This window comes from Salvelinus fontinalis, chromosome 17, assembly GCF_029448725.1.
Source record: "Salvelinus fontinalis isolate EN_2023a chromosome 17, ASM2944872v1, whole genome shotgun sequence".
Classification (NCBI taxonomy): Eukaryota; Metazoa; Chordata; class Actinopteri; order Salmoniformes; family Salmonidae; genus Salvelinus; species Salvelinus fontinalis.
In genome coordinates, this window is record NC_074681.1 from 12,004,986 (window position 1) to 12,018,720 (window position 13,735).

Genomic DNA, 13,735 nt, shown 5'->3' on the forward strand with positions numbered 1-13,735 from the left:
GTTTCCCCAAGAGGTATTTCAATGTTCATCATAGGGGTATGAAACAAAACAGGAAGCAACTTTGACCCATCAGACTTTCCACTCCAATTCCTGCCAGGACACAATCACTGACAAGTAGTCTCAAAGAGATTATACTACAACATGGAAACAACACGGACCATTTTTCTGTGACCCCTTTGTAAATAAGAATGTATGATCAGTGGTGGTATAGATACACATGGCGAGCCGTAACGTGACCACACACCCGAGTAGTGTACAGCAGTAGGGTATTCCCATTACTTCCATGTAAATAGTCAAACTTTGGCGGCATCCGCTGCAAACAACTGACACTTTTTGGTCGTTTCAATAAACGTTTTCAGCAGCCCCACATGTCGTTATTAACATACTTGGCGGTCACAGCAACACATTATTTGAAAGATACTTATTCCGCCACTCTAATCGTCTCTTTGGCTGATAATCGAGACGTACATTCCATGCGACAGTCTATCTGTTCATGCTAATATTTTTACGTTTCGAATGAAAGTGTTTTTAGGAATGATGTAGTTTGTGGATTAAGACGGCGTGGAAGTATGAAAAATGGCCAACCAAGCATATCCTAAATGTTTATAGAATGAATAAAAAAATGAATACAGCAGTTGTCGGGTTATGAACAAAGTAAGTAATTTAAGATATGAGTAACGGGAGTACCCTATGGATGTATGCTACTCGGGGGCTTGTTCACGTTAAACCCTGCCTCGCTGTGTGTATGTATAGCAAAACAAATGTATACTATCATTTTTGGCCAGATGGGGGCGGCATGTCCGAACAGAAATTAACGCGGATCCTTTCTAAAATTCTGTGTTTTTAGGCTCCTCACTGACATGATAGTATAGTGTGATGTTTATGGTATGTTTATGTGTATGGTTTTCCTCAATCATCACTCAGGGTTTCAAAGTGATATTATGATGAAGGAAGTTCATGCTTAGTACGTTGCCACCCTACAGTTAAACTTAAAGTGGCACTCCAGTCTCCTCTTCAAGTAATTTAACAGCTGATTTACTTAACAAAAGGCACATCTCAATAGGTGGTCCAGGTAAGTCATGACATGGTGCAAGTTGGGGGATGGGCTTGCCTCCTTTGTTCGCTTTTGCTCCTCTAGTGTTCCTCAAGCAAGGTGGGAGGCCGGTGACATCACACACATCCCATCAGACCAACTCCCGAATGCCTTGAAGTTTGCAGTTGTCTAAAACACACTATTTTGCTCAAAACGTATTTGACCCTTTAGTGTGTGTACTTTACTGTATTTATACTTGAGATATCGCTTTTCAACTGTAAAAGTAAAACAATCGTTGGAGGATGTCTTTAAGGTTTGAAGTTCATGGACTTTCACACATCCAAATGAGTCCATACTTCGTACACTGTAGCGAAATGTAAACTTGGAGGGTGAGTGTTTCAAGGTTTCACAGATTACTATTTTTAGATCCAAAATATTATACTTTTCTTGTTTTCTACATTTCAGCAGCACATCAATTCCTCTTTATAAATTGTTATGGCACCTACATTTGTGAAGTTCAGAAAGACATTGTGGTATTAGAGACAGTATTAACAAATATCCAGAACATCCAACAATGTGTTATGAATTGGTCATTCTTGTGCTAACATCCTCATCTGTTACAATGTAAGTAACTATGAAACTCCCTGAAAGTTGATTTCAATGGCCTAGAGTTAGATTCCCTTTCAGGAAGAGAGCAGTTTTTCACATTAGACTTATCTGTTAGATAAAGCGTACCTTGATGCGTGGTAAAGATGTCATCTGCCTGTAACATTGTTGAGGGAAAAAATAACACTGTTTTTATCACACACAAGATAGAGATCTGAATGTATTGTAAAAGTACTTAGGGGAATCTGGGGCTAAAAGTAACACAGGGTAAGTTGTAACAGTTAAATAACTCAAATAGGAAACCAGATAGAAAGCTGTCATTCAATGTGCTGGTGATTGGTTAGTGTCTACATACCTGAGAAGTTTTAGGAGTACTCGTAAATATTCTACATATAAATCATATATCATTTTTAGCTATAAGAAGAGGTATTTTTATTGATAGAGTTGATGATAATAATTATTGCTCAGATTACACATGTTACAATTGACCCCTCACCTAAAGTGTATGCTATTTAATATAGTATTTAGAAACATTTAAAGAATTATATAAAATTGTACTTCTTTACATCAAGTTTCCCAGTACAACTAAGACAATACCTTAGAAACATGATAAAGACTAATTCATACCGTTGAATACTAAAAGTATCATATATATATATATACATTTTGGCTACTCCGTTTTTGTATTTTCATCCAAATAGCAGTTTCAAATCATACAATTTTTCATCCAGGCAACAGTAAAAACATGTCACACCACACAATCCATGATAAAGCGTCCCCCCTTGAACAAATTAGTGACAATTATTCAAACGTAGAGTATGTTGCATGGATTAATGAGAAAGAGAAACAAAAGTATTTTCCCCTCTATGTTATTATAGCACCCCCCTTGGGCCAATCAGTGTAATTTTGTAAATGCCGGATGTCAATGACAAGACGTACAGTACCAGACAAAAGTTTGGACACACCTACTCATTCAAGGGTTTTTCTTTATTTGTACAATTTTCTACATTGTAGAATAATACTGAAGACAAACATATATGAAATAACACATATGGAATCATGTAGTAACCCAACAAGTGTTAAACAAATCAAAATATATTTTATATTTGAGATTCTTCAAAGTAGCCACTCTTTGCTTTGATGACAGCTTTGCACACTCTTGGCATTCTCTCAACCAGCTTCACCTGAAATGCTTTTCCAACAGTCTTGAAGGTGTTCCCACATATGCTGAGCACTTGTTGGCTGCTTTTCCTTCAATCTGCGGTCCAACTCATCCCAAACCATCTCAATTGGGTTGAGGTCGGGTGATTGTGGAGACCAGGTCATCTGATGCAGCATTCCATCACTCTCCTTCTTGGTCAAATAGGCCTTAGAGAGCCTGGAGGTGTGTTGGGTCATTGTCCTGTTGAAAAACAAATGAAAGTCCCACTAAGCGCAAACCAGTTGGTATGGTGTATCGCTGCAGAATGCTGTAGCCATGCTGGTTAAGTGTGCCTTGAAATCTAAAAAAGTCACAGACAGTGTCACCAGCAAAGCACCCCCACGCTTTCAAACCTCCTCCTCCATGCTTCACAGTGGGAACCACACATGTGGAGATCATCCGTTCAGCTACTCTGCGTCTCACAAAGATATGGCGGTTGGAACCAAAAATCTCAAGGACAGATTTCCACCAGTCTAATGTCCATTGCTTGTGTTTCTTGGCCCAAGCCAGTCTCTTCTTCTTATTGGTGTCCTTTAGTAATGGTTTCTTTGCAGCAATTTGACCATGAAGGCCTGATTTCATGCGGTCTCCTCTGAACAGTTGATGTTGAGATGTGTCTGTTATTTGGGCTGCAATTTCTGAGGCTGGTAACTCTAATGAATGTATCCTCTGCAGCAGAGGTAACTCTGGGTCTTCCTTTCCTGTGGCGGTCCTCATGAGAGCCAGTTTCATCATAGCGCTTGATGGTTTTTGCAACTGCATTTGAAGAAACCTTCAAAGTTCTTGAAATATTCCAGATTGACTGACCTTCATGTCTTATAGTAATGATCGACTGTCATTTCTCTTTGCTTATTTGAGCTGTTCTTGCCATAATATGGACTTGGTCTTTTACCAAATAGGGCCATCTTCTGTATACCACCCCTACCTTGTCACAACACAACTTATTGGCTCAAACGCATTAAGAAGGAAAGAAATTCCACAAATTAACTTTTAACAAGGCACACCTGTTAATTTAAATGCATTCAAGGTGACTACCTCATGAAGCTGGTTGAGAGTGTGCAAAGCTGTCATCAAGCCAAAGGGTGGCTACTTTGAAGAAGTTTCACAATTTTTTGGTTACTACATGATTCCATATGTGTTTTTTCATAGTGTTGATGTCTTCACTATTATATTACTAGTATTACTATTAGTGAAAACAGGGCAGGAGATATACTTGTTCAAAGTTTGGTAGGGGACAAAAAGTCTAATTTGCAGAAAGTCTATGTGTGGAGATTATAGGTTCTTATGGGAAGTTGTTGCTCATGAGGGGCTGCATATATCTACAACATGTCATGACTGAAGTGTGGAACTTCAGTTTATTACTACAGCACCCCCATTGTCCCGATTTTGACGAAACCTGGGTGAATGATGTGTCTTGTCATCGAGATCCAACATTTAATTTTGGTAAATGTCGGATATCGATGACAAGACACATTTCATCCAAGTTTTGTCAAAATCGGGCCAGTGATGTCTGAGATACGAAGTACGCAGATAGCCTAGGGGTTACGAGCATTAGGTTGGTAATCGAAACGTCACTGGTTTGAATCTCTGAGCCGGCAACTTGGAGAAATCATCTGTTCTGGCCTTGAGTGAGGCAGTTGACCCCCAAATGCAAATGCTCCCCGGGCGCCGATGACATTGATAAAGGCAGCCCCCCTCTCTGATTCAGGTTAATTGCGGAAGATGCATTTTGGTTGAATGTATTCAGTTGTTCAACTGACTTGATATCCCTTTACTAATGTACGGACAGAGACAGACCGATAGTCCCCCTCTCGGTTTCATAGTGGGGGACAATTACCCATAATTTTTTCCATTGAAGAGAGTGTTACATTTAATCCTGCAGCCTGTTACATTTAACTCCATCCATAGGGTCACTTGTAACATTTCACCTCCGCCGCTCTCGGTTGAATTGTAAATGACTGTGTAAGGGGTGCATAACCGGTGGCAGGGAAGTCAGATGCAGGAGAGCAGAACTAGGTAATAGCCGGAGCAGTTTAATAGCAAAACCAACGGCATAATGAATAACAAGACATGGGTAACAAAACCCGTCTCGCACCAGTCAACATGTACACAAGCACTTACACCATGTCTTTGTGTGGAATTGTTTATTGTAACGGAATTCCTCCTCCTCTTCATCCGAAAAGGAGGAGTAGTGATTCGACCAAAATGCAGCAGGTTGAGCTCATGACTGGCTGGCGGCTCTGGCAGCTCCTGACTGGCTGGCGGCTCTGGCAGCTCCTGACTGGCTGGCGGCTCTGGCAGCTCCTGACTGGCTGGCGGCTCTGGCAGCTCCTGACTGGCTGGCGGCTCTGGCAGCTCCTGACTGGCTGGCGGCTCTGGCAGCTCCTGACTGGATGGCGGCTCTGGCAGCTCCTGACTGGATGGCGGCTCTGGCAGCTTCTGACTGGATGGCGGCTCAGGCAGCTCCTGACTGGCTGGCGGCTCTGGCGGCTCCTGACTGACGGACGGCTCTAGCGGCTCCTGACTGACGGACGGCTCTAGCGGCTCCTGACTGACGGACGGCTCTAATGGCTCGTGGCAGACGGACGGCTCAGAAGGCGCTGGGCAGACGGACGGCTCAGAAGGCGCTGGGCAGACGGATGGCTCAGAAGGCGCTGGGCAGACGGATGGCTCAGAAGGCGCTGGGCAGACGGATGGCTCAGACGGCGCTGGGCAGACGGATGGCTCAGACGGCGCTGGGCAGACGGATGGCTCAGACGGCGCTGGGCAGACGGATGGCTCAGACGGCGCTGGGCAGACGGATGGCTCAGACGGCGCTGGGCAGACGGATGGCTCAGACGGCGCTGGGCAGACGGATGGCTCAGACGGCGCTGGGCAGACGGATGGCTCAGACGGCGCTGGGCAGACGGATGGCTCAGACGGCGCTGGGCAGACGGATGGCTCAGACGGCGCTGGGCAGACGGATGGCTCAGACGGCGCTGGGCAGACGGATGGCTCAGACGGCGCTGGGCAGACAGTCGACTCTGACCTGCTGAGGCGCACAGTAGGTCTGGTGCGTGGTGCCGGAACTGGTGGTACCGGACTGGAGACACGCACCTCAAGGCTAGTGCGGGGAGCAGGAACAGGGCACACTGGACTCTCGATGCGCACTATAGGACCGGTGCGTGGTACCGGAACTGGAGGTACCGGGCTGAGGGCACGCACCTCAGGGCGAGTGCGGGGAGAAGGAACAGTGCGTACAGGGCTCTGGAGACGCACAGGAGGCTTGGTGCGTGGTGCCGGAACTGGAGGCACTGGGCTGGAGACACGCACCATAGGAAGAGTGCGTGGAGGAGGAACAGGGCTCTGGAGACGCACTGGAAGCCTGGTGCGTGGTGTAGGCACTGGTGGTACTGAGCTGGGGCGGGAAGGTGGCGCCGGATATACCGGACCTTGTAGGCGTACTGGCTCCCTTGAGCACTGAGCCTGCCCAACCTTACCTGGTTGTATGCTCCCCGTCGCCTGACCAGTGCGGGGAGGTGGAATAACCCGCACCGGGCTACGTAGGCGAACCGGGGACACCATGCGTAAGGCTGGTGCCATGTAAGCCGGCCCAAGGAGACGTACTGGTGGCCAGATATGTAGAGCCGGCTTCATGGCACTTGGCTCAATGCTCAATCTAGCCCTACCAGTGCGGGGAGGTGGAATAACCCGCACCTGGCTATGCACACGTACAGGAGACACCGTGCGCTCTACTGCGTAACACGGTGTCTGCCCGTACTCCCGCTCTCCACGGTAAGCCCGGGAAGTTGGCGCAGGTCTCCTACCTGACTTCGCCACACTACCCTTTAGCCCCCCACCCCCAAGAAATTTTTGGGTTGTACTTGCGGGCTTCCAGCCTTGCTTCCGTGCTGCCTCCTCATATCGTCGCCTCTCCGCTTTAGATGCCTCCAGCTCCGCCTTGGGACGGTGACACCCCTCTGGGTCTGCCCAGGGTCCTTCTCCGTCCAGAATCTCTTCCCATGTCCAATCCTCCTTGACCCACTGCTGCTGTCGTTGCTGTCCGTTAACCTGCTGCTTGATCTGGGTTTGGTGGGTGGTTCTGTAACGGAATTCCTCCTCCTATTCATCTGAAAAGGAGGAGTAGTGATTCGACCAAAATGCAGCAGGTTGTGAATACATAATGATTTAATAAAGCTAACGACGAAAAACGAAAACAAACACTTAGAAGGATTTACAAAATAACAAAACAACGTAGACTGACCTGAACGTAAGCACTTACATGTAACACGAAGAACGCACAAACAGGGAAAAACAGACTACACAAAAACCGAACGAACAAACATACCGAAACAGTCCCGTGTGGCGCAACATACACAGACACGGAAGACAACCACCCACAACAAACAATGTGAAACAACCTACCTTAATATGACTCTCAATTAGAGGAAACGCCAAACACCTGCCTCTAATTGAGAGCCATACCAGGCAACCCATTAACCCAACATAGAAAACACATAACATAGACTACCCACCCTAAACTCACGCCCTGACCAATTAAACACATACCACACAACAGAAAACAGGTCAGGAACGTGACACATGGGGGGAACATAGGGTTAAATACACAACACTAAATGAGGGAAATGAGAACCAGGGGTGTAGGAAAACAAGACAAAACAAATGGAAAATGAAAAGTGGATCGACGATGGCTAGAAGACCGGTGACGCCGACCGTTACTGTTTCTGTTGGTCAGTTACCTTCAAACTGCAGACTACAATCAATCAATGTTGCCCTGGAGGCTGCTCTGCACGGTGGTCAAGAGCTGGCACAGCCATAACATCTGTTTTAAACCTAACCCTAACTTTAACCTTAACCACAATGCTAACTCTAATGCCTAAGACCAAAAAAACACATGTTTGTTTTCCTGAATTTTTTACATATTGACAATTTTGACGTTGCAGCTGGCCCATCTAGCGGAAACTACTCAAATCAATTTTCACTTGTCACATGCTTTGTAAACAACAGGTGTAGACTAACATTGAAATGGTTACTTACGGTTCCTTCCCAACTCTGCATCAAGGAACAAGATTGTTATTTGTATACAGCACAGTGTGTATTCTCTCCCTTCCCGTGAGTACACCAGAATAAATAGGATTTTTGTACCCTATCAAATTTAATAACCACCAATTCAATATTAGTAATTGAATGTCAATGAGTTCATATCCCACGAATCGTCCTTGAGTTATTGTATTATCATTATTGCATTGTGTTATCATGTATTTTATGGCCTATTATCTGTATCAAAGTGACTTTTTTTGAATGAAATCAGCATAATCTTTTTAGAAATTAGTATTATATTGTTATCAAACATACTCTACATAAAACCATAAATCAGCACTAACACACTGACGTCAACACCTTGATCTCGTTATTACAGTTTGTTCTGCCTCTAGGGCAAGACTCTTGTCAATAAATGTCAACCTGAGTTAAAGGGTGACTTGTGTCATCAGCCCGTTAAAGGGTACCTCAGGTCATCCTCCAGTTATCTGTTGGCACACTACTAAAGTGGATTAGCAACAAGGTCATCGACCTTGTCACCCTGAATCACTTTTGAACGAGAAAGAAAGTTCAAATAAATGCTGTAGCATTTGTTACAGGCTAGGCTAAGGATTGTGTAGTGATACAATAGAGAGCCTTTTGTCATATTGTTGCAGTGGCCTACTACCCTGAGACAGCGTGTGCACGCACAACCATTCAGATACATGGATGCCACCTAGTGGTTTAAAACATCCACTGGCATAACCAGATGTGGTGTGGAAATTACATACTGCTTACACACGTTTGTATAGAAATTACATTCTGTATCAGTAACAATGAATAAAACCTATTGCATTAAGAATTAAGATTGTTCTTTGCATACAGAAAAGGGCATATTCTATCCCTTCCTGTGAATACACCAGAATAAATAGTATTTTTGTCCCCTATCATATTTAATAACAAGCAATTCAATATTAGTAATTGGATGTCAATGAATCTATACACCACATATCTTCTTTGAGTTTATTACGTTTCAGGTAAGACCCAGATGCAGACGACGTCGAAGTAACAACAGTTTATTAATCGAACAGGGGCAGGCAAAAGGCAGGTCAAGGGCAGGCAAAGGTCAGTAATCCAGAAAGGTGGGGCAAAGGTACAGGCCGGCAGGCAGGCTCATGGTCATGGCAAGCAGAATTGTCAACACCGGGAAAAATAGGAAACAGGACCAATCGAGAGATAGGAGCAGAGGGAAAACCACTGGTAGGCTTAACGAAATGAATGAACCTGGCAACAGACAAACAAAGAACACAGGTATAAATACACAGGGGCTAATGGGGACACCTGGAGGGAGGTGGAGACAATCACAAAGACAGGTGAAACAGATCAGGGTGTGACAGAGTTGTTGTATTATCATTATTGTGTTGTCTTTTCTGGCCTAATATCTGTATCAAAGTGATATTTTTTATGAAATCAGCATTATCTTTTTAAAACTGAGTATTATCTTATTATCAAACAGTCTACATAAAACCATAAATCAGCACTAACGAGCTGACTTGAACACCTTGATCTCATTATTACAGTGTTAGTCATGAAATATCACTTAGACGGTGGCAGGAGCAAGAGCCATAAATATGCAGTTCTGGTGTCAGCTATTGTTGCATGAGACAACACTGCATGGCAAAGCTACAGCTGGGAAGTGTTGGCTGATATGATACTAGGCCTGCAGTAGCACTGCCAGTGGCCGAAGTTCACTGAGTTACTGGTTCTGCCTCTTACACTGCAGAAAAGGTTGTTAGAGTACTAAGAGCTCTGGTTGGTAGCCGGAACGTCACTGGTTTGAATCTCTGAGCCGGCACCGTGGAAAAATCATCTGTTCTGGCCTTGAGTGAGGCAGTTGACCCCCAAATGCAAATGCTCCCCGGTTGAATGCATTCAGTTGTTCATCTGACTTGATATCCCTTTACTAATGTGCGGACAGAGACAGACCCATTGTCCCCCTCTCGGTTTCATAGTGGGGGACAATTACCCATAATTTTTACCATTGAAGAGAGTGTTACATTTAATCCTGCAGCCTGTTACATTTAACTCCATCCATAGGGTCACTTGTAACATTTCACCTCCGCCGCTCTCGGTTGAATTGTAAATGACTGGTATGTCCTAGAAACGTAGAGTAGTGTGTAATGGTAGCTGAGACATCTATAATATTTTTATTTATCTAACTCAAACAATCTTTTCATAAATAAGCAAAAGGCAAAAAGTTTTACTTTTAGCCCCGGTCTCCCTTTGTAAAAGTATTTTAACTCAAACCATTAAGGACATGGGGACTATCAATCCTATATTTCAAATACAGTATGTAAGAGGAGGATTATGAAACACAATTATTGTACATTTCTAAATATTTAATATTTAATATAAAATAAAAAAATTATTGGTCACATATACATGGTTAGCAGATGTTCATGCGAGTGTAGCGAAATGCTTGTGCTTCTAGTTCTGACCGTGCAGTAGTATCTAACAAGTAATCTAACAATTTTATGACAACTACCTTATACACACAAGTGTAAAGGGATGAATAAGAATATGTACATATAAATATATGGATGAGCGATGTCCATGTGGCATAGGCAAAATGCAGTAGATGGTATAGTAGATCCACTGTAGATTATTTCACATTGATATCACAGTAGCAGAGGGTTAAGAACCCATCACCCATCACATATCACACACCATACATCACACACCCATACAGTATATACATATGAGATGAGTAATGTAGGGTATGAAAACATTATATAAAGTGGCATTGTTTTAAGTGACTAGTGATACATTTATTACATTCAATTTTACATCCATTTTACGAACTGTAATACACAATTATATCAACGTATTGACCTTTATACCTAACGCTTCAACAACCTTGGAACACCAAGGACTGTTCTGTACTTTTTGGGTATTGCGCAATCTAGTTACTCATTAACTGCTGACAGGAACAGTGTAGTTTCATCACTGCATGGTTAGATCTGTCCATGTATGGTACACAATGTTTACATTCTATTCTTTCCAAAAGTTTATACATTTTTGGCTACGGTACTGAACATAGCTGAGTGTTGTAAAAGAAAGTGACTAAAACAGTCCAAAACACCAAAGTCTATAGTGGTTCCCTGAGTCTGTAAAAGTGATTTAGTAAACTAAGGGGACTCCCACAGTGCTTAGGGAAGGGGAGGAGCATGGCTATCTTCAACACAAAGGAATTTGCTCTGTGCCCCAGACTGGCTCAGTGAGAACGAAGAGGAAAGAACATGGGCTTTTTGCTTCCAATCCTTCTGGCTTTGTTAGCCTCTGTCCTGGGAGGCCTCTACTTCCTTGGGGCCTTCAGGCAGCGTCGACCCGGTGAACCCCCACTGGACCGGGGCCCAATCCCCTGGCTGGGCCACGTCCTCGAGTTCCGTAGGGACACTGCAATGTTTCTGGAGAGGATGAAGAGGAAGCATGGGGATATTTTCACCATACAGCTGGGAGGATTCTATTTCACATTCCTCATGGACCCTCTGTCCTTCGGGACGGTCGTGAAGGAGGCTCGCGCCAAGCTGGACTTCACCGAATTCGCAAAGCAGCTGGTGCAGAAAGTGTTTGGTTACCACTCCATGGAGAATGACCACAAGTTTCTGCAGATGTCCAGCAACAAGCACCTGATGGGGGATGGTTTAGTGGTAATGACACAGGCCATGATGAGCAACCTACAGAATCTAATGCTGCACAGTGTAGGGACAAAGCATGATAAAAATAAGACCTGGAATGAGGATGGCTTGTTCAACTACAGCTACAATATTGTCTTCAGGGCAGGCTACCTGGCTCTGTTTGGTAACGAGACACCGAAATCCACGGGGAGCTTAGAGAAAGCCAAAGAGGTCGACAGAGAGGAGTCCCAGGAGCTCTTCCGTGAGTTCCGTAAGTACGACCAGCTCTTCCCCAATCTGGCCTACGGGGTCCTGCCTCCGGGGGAGAAGAGGGAGGCAGAGAGGCTGAAGAGGCTGTTCTGGAACATGCTGTCAGTGCAGAAGGTGAGGACTAAGGATAACATCAGTGGCTGGGTGCGCGAGCAGCAGCAGGTGAGGGAAGAGCATGGCATGGAGGACTTCATGCAGAACAGGTACATGTTCCTCCTCCTCTGGGCCTCCCAGGGGAACACCGGCCCTGCTGCCTTCTGGCTTCTCCTTTACCTCATGAAGCACCCAGAGGCCATGAAGGCTGTGCAGGGGGAGGTGGAGGAGGTGCTGAAGGAGACAGACCAGGAGGTGAAGCACGGTGGACCCCTCATCGACCTGACCCGGGACATGCTGCTGAAGACGCCCATTCTGGACAGCGCTGTGGAAGAGACCCTCCGCCTCACGGCTGCCCCTGTCCTCACCAGGGCCGTGCTCCAGGACATGTCCCTCAAGATGTCTGACGGAAATGAGTACCGCATCAGGGAGGGAGACAGGGTGGCCCTCTTCCCTTACACCGCTGTTCATATTGACCCAGAGGTCCACCCCGACCCACTCACCTTTAAGTACGACCGCTTCCTGACCCCAGAGGGGGGTAAAAAAACAGATTTTTACAAAGGTGGGAAGAAGTTGAAGTACTACAACATGCCGTGGGGTGCTGGGAACACCATGTGCCCTGGGCGCTTCTTTGCCACCAACGAGCTGAAGCAGTTTGTCTTCCTCATGCTCACGTACTTTGACTTTGAGCTCAAGAACCCAGAGGAAAAGATACCTGATATTGACATAAAGCGCTGGGGCTTTGGGTCCATGCAGCCAACCAAAGACATCCAGTTTAGATACAGACTCAGGTTTTAAAACTGAGTGACTGACACAAACCAGCCTTTAGCAACACTTTCAATGTAAATGTCAATTTTCCGAGCTGTTAATCTGATGTTGATTATTATAAACTAGCTTGTGCCTAAACATGACTTTATCTAGAGTGCATAGTACAGCAACAAGTGGTACAGTATTACAATACTGGATATAATTGTTGTATTTATTAGAGGAAAAATCTTCAACTTTGTCTCTCAAAAAAAAAATTCTTTAAGGATTAGTTTTGAGTCAGCTGGAAAGCAGACATTGCAAAATGGAAAGCTGACATGAGCAGAAAGAAATAAAGACTGTAAAGCTGGTTTACAGATAGTATTAGAAATGCACAGATGTTCAGAACCAACTGCATGTAGGAGTTGAGTTGACAATTATTTTAAGATACTGCTGTGTACTAGATTGCAGGGGCCTACCCACTGGGGAGCCTGGCCCACACACTGAGGAGCCAGGCCCAGCAAATCAGATTGTACTTTATTAGGGTTCATAGCTTTCACCAGGATTCACCTGGTCGGTCTATATTATGGAAAGAGCAGGTGTTCCTAATGTTTTGTACATTCAGTGTTTGTCACAGTGCTTCTATGGCTATGTACACTATGCCACTGCCAATTTCATTTGTTAATTTAGCAAACAAGACAGCTCATCATCTTGCAATATAAGAACCATTGCTCTTTGAATAACATTGTAATGTTAAGCATTACATCTTTGTGTTTTTTTCCTCCTGTCAAATAAAATAAAATATGCTTTTAAAGCCTTGATTGTCATACGAGTCTTATTGTGCACATGAAATGTGGCCTTGGATGTATTGGCAGAGGTGAAGCTAAGTGAGCAATGACCTGTGACTCTGGGAAACTGTGTCGATCAATACTATATTCTAGCTCCCACAGATGTGTCCTGAGAAAGGCTCAGGTGTACTGCGAAACTTGCCTCTAATGCATTGGTAGAGACTGGCTGGAGTTATTTGGGGTTGAAGCATCCCACAGATTCAACACATAGCTCCCCAACAGCTAAACTAGTAAGCTAGATAGA

General features: G+C 44.5%; 1 protein-coding gene across 1 annotated transcript; it reads left to right on the top strand.

Annotated features, from left to right (window-relative positions):
- Window positions 1-11,104: 11,104 nt before the first annotated feature.
- Window positions 11,105-13,462, top strand: LOC129813699 (5-beta-cholestane-3-alpha,7-alpha-diol 12-alpha-hydroxylase-like). Its single transcript, XM_055866125.1, has one exon. The coding sequence runs from the start codon at window positions 11,159-11,161 to the stop codon at window positions 12,695-12,697; it is 1,539 nt and encodes a 512-aa protein (XP_055722100.1). The 5' UTR covers window positions 11,105-11,158; the 3' UTR covers window positions 12,698-13,462.
- The last annotated feature ends 273 nt before the right edge of the window (window positions 13,463-13,735 follow it).